The following is a 15,787-nucleotide window of genomic DNA, read 5'->3' on the forward strand; positions in this document are numbered from 1 at the left end:
ATCCATTTTATTCATTCAGTAGTGCTTCTTTTTAGCTACTGTATTTCTCATTGATGGTCTCAAGTAGTTAAAATGGTAACCTATGGATTTGTCTTTCCTGCATTACTCATACCTTGGCCATTTAACAGAGAACTAGGAAAATAACCAGTGAATTTGAATCCTCAGTTTTTCTCCTGAGGAGGTGCTGCACAAATGCAGGGATACACATTCATGTTTTTCAGTGTAATTTGTTTCTGTTGACATTTTCAGTCAGTATCCAGGATAACTCATTACTGTGATAATTGCCCGCTTGCCCTGTATATCATGCAGTATACCAGGTAAGGTAGTGAAAGGGCAGTAGTATTTCCCTGGGAAATCTAAAGCAATCACATGGAATTACGAATTCATAAGAATTATTTCAGTCACTTGATTGTGGCTCACAGTTTCCATCTTTACATTATCACCCCTCAGCAGACAGGCACCACGGAATGAGAACTTCTGCTTTAAAGAAACATAGTGATTTTTCAGAGTTAAGGGTTTCAGACAATGATTGTTTCCTATGCTATAGCATCAGAATGTCTCAGCTGTGGCTGTATTGTTTAGGTACCACACAAGCACACAGTAAGTGATCATTTTTCCCCAGGAGGTTTCAGTCTCTGGCCAGACAAATGAAAGGGGGGCTGGCGGGGAAGAGGGGGGCAGGAAAGGAAAGGAAACAGAGAAGCTAAACAATCTGCCAAAAATTCACACAGCTACACAACAGCAGAACAACAATGAAAACACAGCTCTTGAATCTTACCCCTTGCACTACCAGTCAATCCACATACATTTTTAAGTAGGACCATGTGGCTACTAGTTACCTGGGAAATCTAGTATATTGGCATATCCAGCAACCCTGTGGAGAAACTGGCCTCTGGCTGTTGCCTGCTTTACTTGCATCAGGAGGCAACATACTCTTACATATCTGAACAGACCGGTATGTTGTGAGAATGGGAATATGGGCAAAAGGAGAATAGTGGAGAAAAAACAATCACCAAAACATTTATCAATAGTGGGCCTGAGTTTTTAAAATCAGTGCAGCAAGGAGCGCCTACAGGGTTGGGACAAAGCAGCCTTGTTTCTTACTCTAATTCAGCAAACTAGATACATGTGCTGCCTATACAAAAAAGTAAAAAATCCATCTGTAAAAAAGATGGACCAGATAATTCAGAGACCTAGCAGAACAAAATTGTATTCTAGCCCTCAAAATGGCCCTGGGGGATTGGTTTTAATGACCCAGCTGATTTTGTAGTTTCTACCCATCAAGTTGAGCCCTCTTCTGTGCATCTCTACAGGTGTATGGGGTATGAAGGGGTACCTGAGCAATGGATCAGAGCCTGCAACAGAGCCTCAGAGGCTGCTACCATGTTCTCACTACTTATATACAGAGCTATACTCTCTGCTAGGCTCCCTGCTTAACAGACCACCTTCCCCAGGCACTTTTGTTTGAGGGCCATTTCTGATATTTAAATGAGCAATGGAAATGCTCAGCTTTGCATTATAACTTCGATGCTAGGCATCTAGCTATCCATTTGTCCAGCTGGTCAGCTTCTTCAGTGGCAGTAAGCACACATCTACTCAAGCCTCCATCCAATACGGAATATAAACCAGTGTGCTGTATAACATAACTAGGGAAGCACCAATGTTTGCCTTTTCTTTTTTTTCTCTTGAAGTTCAGTGATTGTTTTTCCACAGGCTGTGTGCAACAAGGTAATAAATATCTTGGGTTGTTGATACCTGACTCACATTCAGATTAGCATCTGAAAGTAGAAATGTATTCCTTTAAACCCTGCCCTAAAAAATGCTCAGAGGCTCCCAACGGTCATTGCTGTCCCCAAATGTGACAGAGAGAGCACACACATCCCTTTGTAACACTCAACTGTCAAGAAAATCACTAGCTACTAATAGTGCAGCTCTTTAGACTTCTTCATCTACTATTAGCACTTTTTTTTTAATTAGCAGTGAAAAATTTTGGTCTTTCTTCTTTTGGAGGCACATCTAATTTTCACTCTCTTGCTTGTTTATTTGCTTGTCAAGAGATCTCTTCTAATACTGAACAGTACCTTAACCTCCTAAAAGTGAAAAAGTTTGTAGTTCATAACCTGTAAGTGGACATCCCTAACCCCTCTTGCCAAGTTATCCAGGTATTATTGAGAGCTATAGCTGTGGAGCACCAAATGGCTCCAGAACTGAGGACACAGAAGTTGTTTTGGGAGGGTAATTTTTCAGGGGGAGTTGTTTGGAGAGTTCTGGCAATTAGATGTTAACCTAACAATCTTTCTTTTGCAAATCTAGCTTCTGACAGCCCTAGAAGCAGTCCTGGAAATAAGGAAGCGCCAGCAAGTGCTATCCACTATTCTAGTGAGTGTTCCTGCTTTATTGTCCAGCTTTTGAGTTTTCAGTTGATCAGTTTGGCTTTCGATGAGTGATTGGAGTAGCAGAGAAATGAAACTGGCAGTTTTATTTCTAGCCTTACCAGATGTAGACCCTATTACAAAACCAATTTAACTGCCTGTTATAAAACTCCTTTCAAAGAGAAACAGAGCTTAACAAGTTGACACCACTTTCACTGGAGAGCAGCACATTTAATCCCAAGGACTGAAGTCAAAGTGATAAAACTGAAAAAAATGTGAACAGAGTCATCCCCTGTGGGAGAAGACACAAGAAAACATATGAAAATGTTGTTCATATACCATTATGAGTACATATTATATGAAAATATTGTTATGTATGAATTATATGAATATATTGTTTGTATTGTCATGGGAGAGAAGGACTAGGAGGGAGTCTTCTGCAAGCTCTTCAAGCACTTGATATTTGCATGATGCACGTTACTTAATCTTTTATTTTAATATTATGCATCTCTAGGGCAAGAGTGTTGCTGCAGATCTGCTATTTCCTACTGTCCTGGTTTCAGCTGAAATAGAGTTAATTTTCTTCCTAGTAGCAGGCATAGTGCTGTGTTTTGGATTTAGTTTGAGAATAATGTTGGTAACACGCTGATGTTTTAGTTGTTGCTAAGTAGTGCTTATGCTAGTCAAGGACTTTTCAGCTTCCCATGCTCTGCCAGGTGCACAAGAAACTGGGAGAGGGCACAGCCAGAATAGTTGATCCAAACTGACCAAAGGGCTATTCCATACCATATGCCGTCATGCTCAGTATAGAAACTGGGGGGAGCTGGCTGGGGGGCAGCGATCGCTGCTCGGGAACTGTCTGGGTATTGGTTGGCGGGTGGTGAGCAATTGCGTTGTGCATCACTTGCTTTGTATATTATTATTATTATCATTATTATATTGTTATTCATATAATTATTGTTTTTATTTTATTTCAAATATTAAACTGTTCTTATCTCAACCCAGGAGTGTTTCTCACTCTTACTCCTCCAATTCTCTCCCCCATCCCATCGGGGTAGGGGGAGTGAGCGAGCGGCTGCGTGGTGCTTAGTTGCTGGCTGGGGCTAAACCATGACAGCTACCCAAAGTACTGGCTTAGCAAAATATGTTTGATGTTTTTCCACTGTAATCTTGTCTCTGGGTTCTTCCTCTAGTTTCATAGATGAATACACACATCTATATGAATACTAAATATTAATTGCATCAAGAGCCATCGAAGATGCTATTTCTAAATATCAGGCAGGCATGATGGCTGACGCTGAGGAAAGCTGCAGGAATGCAGTCACAGCCTCCCCTGACACAGGGCTTAGGCCAGCAGGCGAGAGAGCGCCTGCTAAATTTGAGTGTGGCCAATCGCTGCCAGAAAAAAGATAAATGGGGAGAAAATGGGCTTATATATTTCCCCAGGAAAGCTTCTCTTCGTTACATAATTCTTTCCTTTTTGCTTCTTGGCTGGGAAACACCTGTCAGGAAATGGCAGATGGTGGGAAATAATAAAAGGAAAGAAATGTCCTCATTTAAAAAGGATATCTTGCATTTTCTATCCCTGGTTGTAAGTGCTGTGGGGAATGTTACTGAATTATGTAACTCCTTGGTGTCTTTCTGGGCATACAGTGTTAAAAAGAGAAATAATCGCTTCAGTTGCTGAATTTCAGATGAGTCTTGTTTTCAAAAAAGAGGGAAAAAAATGCATATATTAAAAATTTATTCCTGAAACATGACTGTTTTGCAAAACCTTTGGGGGCCATCAACACTGGCCCCCAAACTGACACTATGTTCTCCCTCTTTTGCAGGCGTTACCTTGCCAATTGTCATCACCTTGATAGTCATTACCCTTTCTGTCTTCTCACTGGTGGCTTTGTACAGAATGTGCCAGAAGAAAACTCCAGGTATTTGGTTTGCTTTCTCTGTGGGGGGAAAAAGATCAATGTGCTTTTTATTATTAAAAGATCTCTGGGGTCTTTTTAGATTACCTTAACCATAGATAGGAAAGTTTCTCGTATTTCAAAGTATTTTGCCTAAAGTGGGAAAGTAACACTTCATTTTCAAAATCAGTAGGAAGAACAGAGGGAGCAAAAATATCTCTGATTTTTGGAGAATATGTAATGCCATAAAGCTTTTTGTTCACACTCTTGCAGCTACAAAGAGCTAACAAACAGCTGTGCTAACACAACCAGTCAATCAGGTAGAAAAAGACAGTGAAAACGAAGTTTGGAGATATTGTTTAACAAAATCACTATGTTTATTTTGTCTCTGTTCTAGATACAGGCAAAGAAATATTAATGCTTCCTTTTAGGAAATACCTCATATATACATACACACACACACATACCTACATATAGAAGTAAAATTTTCCAGTTACAGTATAATGCACATGAACACAAAATCCCTGAGCAGACAGTATTTTCAGAAACAGTCATTTTGACAGATCAGCTAAAGCCAGTATCTGTTTCACTGCTGTCCGTGAAATACTTAAGAAAATAGGGGTGTAATTCCATTAAATTCCATTTGCCAAATGTTTCAAAGAGTTGCCCTAGTGGGCCACAGGCAAGTGTAATTCTCCATGAAGTGAAAACCCAGATCTGAATCCAGACTGTGGTTTTTCTCTCCCTGCGAGCTGGCATGAGTTAGGAGACCTGTGCAGAGCTTCAACTGTGAAATCACCAGGCCTTGGATATATAAAATCACAACAGGGTGTCGAGCCTGTAGACCAGGGCAAACTGGGTCGTAACCAATTTAGCCAATGACATGGAAAACCAGACCCAGATAAACAGAGGAAGGTATAATCCTTGCTTAGGATATCACTGAATATTTGGAGTCAAGATGTAAAGATATGAGGTGAAGAACTTTTCCTCACCAGCCTCCCCCATGCACAAATGCCAGCAGGCACAGTACTAGCAAATTCACTTGGAAGCTTGAGTAGATCAGTATCTGTGGTGCTTCCTGCAGGATTTATTCAGGTCTATCTAGTGTGCTTCCCCCGTGGATGGAGAGCACTCTGCCCAGTGCGATGGGGCTAGAATTGGATCCATGCCTCCGGTGTAACCCCTCAACCCCATCCATCTGCCTGTACTTGCACATAAGAATAAAATATGTTTGGTATATGATTCATTTTGGGGAGAAACCCCTTCCACATCAGCGGGCATGACAGACTCTGTTCTCAGATGTCATGCCAGGTTAAATCCCCGCCAGAGCGTACAGTCTGGCAGCTTGTTCACTCTCTCCCCTCACCCTGTATCTTTTAGCTCAGTTGTTATGTGCTTGAGAACTGTTGCATCCTCGCCTCCTCTGTGCCAGCTACCCAGGGATTTGGGAGCTGCAGGGAAAAATGCACTTCTGTTGTGCTCTTGTCCAAGGCACATATCTAGTTTCCAGAAGTATTGATGTGAGCGATATCAGGTCACTTTCATAGATGACATGGTTATTTTTTGGGAAGATGAACTAGAAAAGTACCAATTGCCATTCAGGGTGGCGGATTGTGTTAATGTACTTAATGCAACACTGCAAAATCACAACTAAGCCTTCTGCTAGCAACTGCAATAGCTATGTCTACATGTTTTCTTAACTGAGCTCCAGCAGTCAAAATGATATTAACTTTCTTCCTTCTTCCAGAGAGACAAGAGAACGGCACTGAACAGTAGGTTGAATCCTGTCTTTTCGTTGCTTTGAGATCTTTTGTGGGGCACTTGTGAATGCAGCAGATTCTGCTTGAGATTTTCTTTGATCTTTCTCTGTTTAAACATAATATTTTATATTAAATTAAATTTTTATGTATAAAATAACAGAGAAATATCCTGTTGAAAGTGATGTGCTTGCAGTTATTGTACACCTGTATGCATGATAAGCAGCTGTTCCAGCACAGATAGAAATGTGATGGCTCGCCATTGTTTTGCAGGGGATCCTTTTGAAACAGATAAACAGCTTATGCTTTGCCACAGGGCCAATTGGCTCCGCCTTTTTTCTCTTTTTTTTTCAATTTTTGCCCCATTGATTGTTTTTTCCCCCTATCTTTTCCCATCCCCTTTCTTTTGTTCATGTTTTCTCTCTTTTTAATGCTTTTTATTCTGGATTATTTTTCTTTTTCTTGTGTCCCCCATTATTTCATTTTCCTCTGTCCCATCTTCTCTCCACTAGTCTATTTGTAGAGGCTCAGTTAAAACTATTGGCCTAAGGAGTTTCAGGAGAGTGAAACCAAGAAAGATCCATTAGAAGATATATACTAGAGGCCATTTGGTCTGGCTGTGGCCTCTATGTTTTTTATGACCAAAAGCAACATTTGGGCTGCTGATTTACTTGCTAGCCCCGACTCCCTGGACATCTGAAGTGGTCCTTCTTGCAATTCAATGTGGCTAAAAGCCTTGTATTGACAGAGAAAAAAGATTACTCCCTCTTTTCCCCCCCGATGTACTTCTGTGGAGCACTAGATTGAACCTGGAGTTATGCAACTTGATTTATTACATATTTTAAGAGAAAGGTGTTTTCAGAGATATTGGTATATGGTGTTTTCCACCACCAAGACTTATGCGGGATCCCATGCAAAGCCCATTTCAAGCCTGCAGTGTAGACTGGCATAGGTGCTGCCTCTTCCAGATCATAATCTTAGAGTTTTGTTTGGCTAACCAACGTGCATGCTGAGTTGCATGCTGACTGTCTGCTTAAGTGTTTTCTGATTTCAACAGGGCCCAATCAGATAAAGAAGGAGTCAAACTTCTTTCTGTGAAGACAACTTCTCCTGAGACTGGTGAGTGTTTCCTCTGTGTGCATGTCTGTCTCTCTGAGCCCAGAGAGCAGTAGTCTTGGGATGTCATTTCCAATAGTAGAACCATCTTCAGTTCCAGTCAGGTCAAAGTCACTGCAAACAATTCCTCTACAGTGCAAATCCACAGACTGGGAGCCTGTAGAGCTGCAGTGCAGCTGCACTGTGTGTGGTATCAGTATTTGGAAGTGAGAAGTAAGACTAGTTTAAGGAAAATAATTTTTTAACATCATTGATGGTAAGTGGTTTACAGCTAGGCATGTTCAGGAGTAACCGTGATCATGATATTTATCAGCTAGATCTGGCTATACAAGGAGGTTTGAGGACTGATAATATCCCAGGGGTCAAAAGGTTTGGGAGTCAGTGCTCTATGTAAACAGGGCTGTGCTGGAGTTGGTGTTGGCAGTGTTCAGTCAGCCCTGGACCCAGCCACTCTTTGCGTTCAAAATCCTACTCTCATTGCAAATTCCTCTGTCCTGTGCTTCACTGATACAGTTTCTTGCAAAATATGTGTGTAATGAAGCCTAAAGGAACAGAGGTTATAGATAACATGCACAAAAGAAAGCAAAATCTCATCAATATAAGCTAAGGATGGATGCAGTTATAGGTTCTGCAAGAAATAGAGTAGCACAAAATAAGACTGAGGCAGAACAAAATTCCCACTAATTCAACAGCTATTCAGCTATTCAACAAAAAACAACAACAAAAAAAAGAAACCTCTCATGGTAGAGCTATTCATTGTGAACATTCCCCCCTTCACCCATTGCAGTTTGCTTCCTCAGCTGTATAGGTCCCACCTTTGTTCCTGCCTCACCTGCAGAAGTCCTCCAGGAAAAACAGCCTCTTACTTTATGCTTTTTTAGGTATAAACCCCTTTTTCTTTAAGGTTGCCAGTTATCTGTTTCCCCTACTGACATTTCAGAGGTTGCCCTATAGCTGCTGTCACCTTTCCTCTAAATTCTTGAGAAGTCCTCTGAAACACAGCACTTGATCTGAACTACTCTCTACTTGCTGGCAAGGCACAGCTTGTATTTTCCAGTGTTCTCTGCAATTCCCAAAAGCTTTTGTGCAATCCAAAAGATCCATGGGGCAGCTCTGGCAGCCCTTGCAACAAACAGGAGTTCTGCAAGGTCCCTACAGCCTCTAAGACACAGAGCAGCATGCTAGCAGGCTAGAGGGGGAGGAGGAACGTGCTCCATTGCAGGTTGCATCATTCTGCCCTGCTGCTGCTGAGCAAATGCAAACTATGCTTTGGCACTTCAGTGACTGCACTTCAGAGCTTTGAGATTTGGGAGGTTTTTTTATTTTTTTTTTAAGTATATGTCTTTGGGAATGGACTTTTAGTTTGGTTTTTTTTTTAGGTGTATGGAGTTGTGTTTATTTTACGTTTAAAACCATAGGTTTGTTTTTTTTTTTTGAAAGCGGAATGAAGTCAGAAACTGGAATTCATAGACATTTTTTGATTGATTCTGCCCTCATACCGGTTTCAACGGTAAAGTAACTTCATTGGCAGCAGCAGAATTACTTGTGTTTTACAGCAGGGTAAATGAGAAAAGACTAAGGCTCACTGTTTTTTTCACAAGATGAGGTCTAGTGCCTGTTAATCAGCTACTGGTTCACCAAGTATCTGAATTTCTTCCATCCAGAGGATGCTTGATATTCTTCTTTACTGAAGTTTGATTTATGCATGCTATAATTGGAAGGTGTGAGTCATAACCACTTAGAAGACAAGATTCTTGCCCTCTTCTCATTAATACAATTCATATTTAAACTAGCTACCATTTTCTCTTGAATTCTTACATCTTTATATGTTTCAAAATTAAACATGCTTTCACAGAAATGGAAGTCCTGTTTTTCCCCAGGTTTTTAGAGACACTTTACTACTTAAATTAAAAGCACTCTGAAAGAAGGGCCCATTTTCTTACAGAAATATTTGTCACTCATACAGGTATTTTCAACTATGTTAGGATGCCTGCCCATTTGAATAAGATTTTCTTCCTTCATTAAAAGCTTAGGCATAAAGGCAAGCGTTTCTTACAGTACAGATAGACACTTGAGAAATGTCTGACTCGTGGTCCCTCTTACACAGTGCAATTGTTTTTGGTAGTTGTAAAACTTCTTTACATGTGTTCTTCTTTTTCCTTTCTGGACACATAAAATCCAGCTCAATTAAAAGGTGAATTCATTGTCCAACCATTTAGAAGGTCTGTGTTATAGGTGCCTCTGATTGTACATACCAACAAAACCAGAAAAGGTTTTGACTAAAACTAGAAAGTTCTTAAGAGCAGCCTTAACTTTACAGGTAGACCTACGTCATCCTCTCACTGTCAATAGGCTGCTCAGATGCTTAAGGTCAAGCATACATACCACAAAGTTCTAATTTGACATGTATTCAATTTAAGCTTAATTATAAGTATGCTTTATGGGTTTTTTTTTAATTTTTACTTTTATTTTTCCAAACAGAAGATTTTGAGATTGTATAATTGTTTCAAAAATGTGTAAAAACCATGTATACAAACCAAATAAGGATATGACCTACAAACTGCTCAAGCAGGCAACCTACAAAAACCCCGTGTCACTGTTGTGCATGACATATTTTGATCAAATGTTATGGTGAGTTTAGTCTTGTCTTACTGTATTCACTGGAAAACTAAGCCGGCTGCACATAGTCAGTTGAAAGAGATGTATGTGTCCAGAGGGCTATTTAGCCCATCTGTCTTGGACGTGTATCTTGAACTGGAATGAGCTGTGAAAGAATACAGGAAAAGAAGAGTCTTCAGTTAAGTCTGGACTAAAGTAATGTTTTTTAACCAAGCAGTATCATCAGGAACACTAGGTAAAACTGAGCTTTAATATTTTCATTTTTTAAAACCCTTCTTAGAAAGATGGAGTTGCTGATGGCTTCTGAGCTCTAAGGCACTACTGGTTGAGAATTGATGTAAAGTAAAAAAACCAAACAGACAAAACTAAACACTTTGAATTTTTCATGCACGTTTCCCGGTGAACTGCAACACCTGATGCAAGATAAGTGCCTGTACGTGCTTCTTGTGTGAAAACTCAATTTGGATAAAAATGCTCACAATAATGAATAGTCTCAAAAGTTTTACACTAATGTTCAAATACAGGATTTGCTACAGCTGTTCTGTGTTGACTATACAGGCAAATTTAGGGTTGCTCTTCCTAGGGATAATATATGGTCTTCTACAATACAGATCTCTAGAAAAATGTACCTGCAAAAATATTTCTTATTTGGGATTCAATATAGCCCACAGAACTGCATGTTTGGCTTGTCAGTGGTAGATTTGTTTCCCAAGAATACAAGATGGAGGGGTTTACTTGATGACTAAGAGATCAATACCATCATCCATGATGTTAATGATAAAGTATTGCCTATCTTGAAAACATACCTAACTTTTGCTGTAAGAGTTCTTGCGTATTTCACTGAAAACCAGCAAAGGTATTGATTACCTTTTAGGACTCATGAAAAATGTTGAGGGATGGAAATTCCTCAGTAACAGAAAGGTTGAGGAATAGAAATGGGGGTAAGACTACTCCATACAAATGAATGATGCATGGTAGGAATATTGATACCTGAGTAATGACTTGACAGTTTTGCCTGGAGTACCCATTCTAGAGCAGGTAAAATGTATGAAGGACCTTTACAGTAGCAGCACACCAGTTCAATATTCAATATAAAGTCTCATAGGAACGCGGCAGGTGACGTAGCATTTCAGGTTGTTAGGTATAATCCTGGCACCTTAGCATAAGCTGATTCATTAGGGCATGTTTTCTAACCAGCGTGTGCTTTTTTGAGATGATAGGGTAGGATATGACTTACTCGGCTTCCAGGGGTATTGTCTGTTCTGTGTTGAATTTGCTGGAAGAATATTAAATGTGTCAAAGCTGATGTGGCTCAGATTTTGGTGAGGCACCTAGAACGCAAGGTAGCTGGAGAAGGGTCCATGGTACATGTCTGCATTAGGGCTTCCCAAGACACCCATTGTGGACCCAAATGAAAATTCAAGTGTTGCTACTAAACAAAGCTGGGAAAATGTACCAGGCAAACATGGATATTTGAGGAGACACCTGACCTCTCACATGTGAAACACCCTTAACTTATTGTAGTCACATTGGAGAAAGGGATCAGTCAATCTCTAGAGGCACCCTCAGATGGCAGTGCAGTACAAAACAGTATGAACTGAGGATGTAGAACAATCGGTATTCCCCATATGCTCCACATCTCTTCCAAAAGCTGCTGTTGGTTAACAGTAATAACAACCTTAGAGCTGTCATCTGCTCCTTCAACTGGATTTATCTCCTGCCTGTAGATTTGCATAGCATTTCTTGGGTGTGTTCCTTGCAGAAGATGAGCTACCTACCTTGAAGATATGTGGGTTTTCATGGTATAGATTAATTGGACCCCATAACTTCAGTCACTTTTGAGATGATCCTAGTTTGTGCCTGCAGCATTCCTCTGGACTTCCTGAATTTCTAAAGCTGCCTCAGTAAAGGATTTGAGGATTCCTAGCCTTCGATGTCAGAGGCTGATGACTGTACTATACGTAGTGACCGAGCACCAAAATCATCACAGAACAAAGAAGAAAACCCTTGTTCTCATTCAGCACAAAAACTTGCCTTGGTCATTGGAATACACATGAAGTTCAGCAGCTGACGAGACAGTCTGCTGTGGTGCTGGGGTTTGGACCTGGAAAATCCTGTGGTCTTCTGAAATGGTGTGGTTGAATGACAGTATGTTCATCACTGCTTTCCATGAATCTCCAAATGCTGAGAATGTTTAATTATTCTGCCTGTGGCTGTGGTAGAATGGGACAAATCTGGAGCTGAAGTAGAGGATTATTCCTCCTTGGTTTCTATTATGCTGAGCACACTTGAGCATGGACTGTGGCATTTAAGGAGGTAAGAAATCTTTAGTTTTTACCTCATTAGGGGCCCAACCCATGGAAACTTATTCCTGCCAGGGATCATGGTTCCATAGCAGGCCATGGGTTTTCTCAACATGAGTTGGTAGTTTCATCTCTCTCTCATTTTGTCTAGGATTCAGGTGGGTGCCTCTAGGAGCAGGTGAAGAAGCCAGGTCTCTAGGTGAGGTGCTCTGTCACTGAAAATTCCCTTCCTTCCTCCCCTCAATTGCAGGATAGGCAATGCAGGTCAGTGGAGAGCAATCTGCTGGCATGCTGCGCTCTTAGAAGCGGTAAGAGCAGGTGTTCCTACTCGTGTGAGGGTATGATATTGATTATTTCTTTTTCCTATTATGAGCTGTACTTTCAGTGTCATTTTTTTCCCTGCAGGTAGAAAACCTGGAAGCTGCTCTGTAGAAAAGGGTCCCCTCACAACAAAGAGATAGATCAAGTACCTGCTTCTCTTTCCTTCTCTTTCTCATTTTCTGATACTCTTTTTTTTAACCTTGTATTGTATAACAGCTTGAAGTTGTGTTTTCTTTCTTCATAGAAACTGAAGAATAAACTTTCTCAGCTTTTTGCAGCTCATGGCCGGATTCTGTTTGTGTTTACTCGCACCACAAAGTTCTGACTGCACACACTTCCAGCTGAGACTTCTGGGCAAAACTTTAGTCAAAAACATTATATAGTGTATGCTTCCTTCTGTATTTCTAATTCAGTTTGTAAGCGCTGCTTATTTGCAAGAGTTTTTAAAGCAGTCTTGTACAATCAGAGACCACTGAGGGTCGGGTGATGTTTTCATCTGTGGAGCTCCAGCCTGCAGCTTTCTGAGATCTTCCTCTCTTGGGGGAGCCACATCCCCACCCTTTGCTGGCCATTCAGCAGCAATTGCCTTCCTATCCTTCACAGTGGTGAGTTGTACAGGACCTTCTGTCCTGCTGACGGTGGCAAGGAGCAGTTTGCATGGGCTTGGGTGAAGCGCATGGCAAGGGAGCGCTGCAGCACATCGCAGGGGCTGGACCCACTGGCCCACACCAAACCCAGCCAGTGCATCCAGGCGCTGGGTCCCACTCGGTGCTGTTCTCCAACATCTGTAATGCACCCTCTTTCTTTTAGTTCAGCATGGTAAAAACAGACATTCAGATTCCTGTGTCTGCAGAGGACACAGGAACTTATACTTTTATAAAAAAATAGGTTTCTGCAATCATATTTTATGAAAAACTTGCTTTAATTCTTTGCTCCAAAGCAGATTGCCACTTATGAGCAATTTCTCAGCAGCAGATATTACAGTGAAATAACAGTGCAACTCATTTTTTCTTGCAGACAATGTAATCTGAGATGAAGTACAACCTACTTTTTACGTCAAAGACTATTTTTATATCCTTTTCTTTCCAGCTTTCCCAATAACATCAAAGAGGGCTTTGCCCAGGTCAAAGACTTTCTGTACTCATAGTAATATGACCTGTTAATTCTCTTTTATATCATCATGTTCTGCAGTGTATGTGTATTCTGAATAATATATTCAGATTCTGAATCAAATTGGGGGGAGGTGGGGGTGAGGAGGAAATTACAATAAGATTAATACAATAGCCTTCCACAAAGGTGAGACAAAAAAAATGTTTGTTTCAGAGTTTCAAAACTGATTTTATACAACCTATAATTTCAGTTGTGCTCATTACTTATTCACATGTACTGGCGTCCGGATGCAACATTAATAGTCAGAAACAAGTATTTTTGTGAGAGTGAAAAGTCAAGTCAAATACTGCACGAGTTTTAATTAGGAAGAAAACCTCGTGTTTTCATTGAAGTACTGTTACTTTCCTGGTTAAACATTTAAGCTTGCAAAGTCCTCAGTATCTGTGTACTCGGTCTACTTCCCATGCATTTAAAACAAATATGTTAAAGGATCAGAAGTTATGAATACAAAATTTTTCCTATTACATCTTCCTTATCCTCATCCTTTTTAAGCATTTTAAGCATTTTAGAGGAGAATGTGTGCAGTGTGTATTGGATCAGGCCCAGTGCCCAGGCTGCCAATTTACTTGGGTGAATCGGCGATCGGGGCTCCAGAAGAAGTGTTTGAGGAGTGCCACCTGGGAGGCTGTGCGTATGAAAGACCGGTGCTGTATTACAGTAGTTGCTAAAGCACCTTCTCTTTTAATGTTGAAGCTCTGAAGCTATGGTCTGAGCCAGCTGTACCTGCTCAGATCCTGGATCTATGTAGCCTCAAATCCTGTCACTGAGGGTGGCTAGCATGAGGTGTGAAGTGAAGGATGACAAATAGGGAAGGAGTCCAGTAATGTGTCCTCTGCCGTAGTCTTCCAGCAGTCTGTGGCTTGGCAATGTCCTGAACCAGAGGTTGTATCTTTGGTGCTTCGTAGTTCTCAGTGGCTTTTACTTCCATGAATTTGCCTTATCCCCTGTGGCATCTGCAGCCTCCTGCGGCAAGAAGTTAGACAGTTTAACTACAGATCTGTCTGTATTGTATGGCAGTCATGTTTAGAGACTTCATGGTGCCTGTGTCTTTGTGTTTACAATCCAATTTCAGACAAAAATCAACAAACAGGCGCAACACCAGGGACAATAAAAGGTTTAATTGGAAGGGTTTGCTTGTCAACTAAAACTTCCATGTCAGTATCAATCTGATTTCATTTTCCAAATATTCTTCCTAAGGCCTCTTTCTCAAACTGTGCATCATTTCTTTCAGTTTTTGTAGAAGTGCGTGATATATATGAGGTTGGCTTCTCGCTGCCCTCTGCCAATCTATACGAGCCCACAACTCCTCCTCCATCAGGAGAGGTGTCACAAGGCAGGATCACAGGTAAAGGGGGTCACGTTGCGCTTGCAGCTGCGCAGTTGACAGTGCTTTGTTAACTGCACCAAATACTTTCTTCCAGTTCCCTTCATCTCCACTTTCTGCAGTTCACTCATTTACTTACCAAAGTAGACAAACATGCAATGAACTCTCAACCCATTATTAGAAAGTTATTGCCATAGTACCTATCAAATGGAATCAACCGACGCTAGGTTACCTTTATGCAAGACGCTGTATAACTATATTGTGAGAAGCTGATGGTTCAAGTCTCTCTTGATATCTTCCATCTCGTAGTGTGCTATACTGGAGTTTTAGTGTGTCACCCTCCCCTAAAAGGATAACCCAGGATCAACAAAAGTAAATTTTTCACTGATGTTGTTGTCCAGCAATTTTGCTCTTGTTGGTATTAACTATACCCTTTGTCTCTTGACAACAGCCTTCAAACCATGCAGGTAATCTATCTAGACTGGTTGAGCACCGCCGCTGCACTGCATATTTTCTCCATTGGCAAACAGTTTGGTGTGAAATAATTCTTTCAGTCAATTAAAATATCATCTGTTCTTACAAAATACTAAACACAAGTATTTGTTTTTAATTTCCTTATGGGAAGCAAGGTCTTGTTTTTAGTGGGTGATGGTTTGGGGGCAAGTTTGGATTTTTTGCAGTCTTGGAATTTATTTCTGTCAGTTAAGGCTATTTTGAGATCAATAAAACTGTCTTCCCGCTTGCAACTAACCCGAATGTTGTTCTTAATTTGCTCTTTGTGCTGCAGCTGGATATTTAGCACAACATCAAACTGCTGAGCCATTAGACTCCAAAATTGTTCTAGACACCTCTGCAGTCTTAAGGCATACTGCAGCCCTGTATCTAAAACCGTGTGTTACCC

General features: G+C 40.8%; 1 protein-coding gene across 1 annotated transcript in view; it reads left to right on the forward strand.

Annotated features, from left to right (window-relative positions):
* EMCN (endomucin) overlaps nucleotides 1-8,103 on the forward strand; it is a 123,245-nt gene extending 115,142 nt beyond the window's left edge. Inside the window, exons 6-10 of the mRNA XM_075709459.1 lie at nucleotides 2,314-2,379; nucleotides 4,205-4,300; nucleotides 6,024-6,048; nucleotides 7,091-7,152; nucleotides 8,054-8,103. Coding sequence (XP_075565574.1) covers nucleotides 2,314-2,379; nucleotides 4,205-4,300; nucleotides 6,024-6,048; nucleotides 7,091-7,152; nucleotides 8,054-8,103 — 299 coding nt within the window. The remainder of the gene's footprint in view (nucleotides 1-2,313; nucleotides 2,380-4,204; nucleotides 4,301-6,023; nucleotides 6,049-7,090; nucleotides 7,153-8,053) is intronic.
* The last annotated feature ends 7,684 nt before the right edge of the window (nucleotides 8,104-15,787 follow it).

This window comes from Pelecanus crispus, chromosome 4 (genome assembly GCF_030463565.1).
Source record: "Pelecanus crispus isolate bPelCri1 chromosome 4, bPelCri1.pri, whole genome shotgun sequence".
NCBI lineage: Eukaryota > Metazoa > Chordata > Aves > Pelecaniformes > Pelecanidae > Pelecanus > Pelecanus crispus.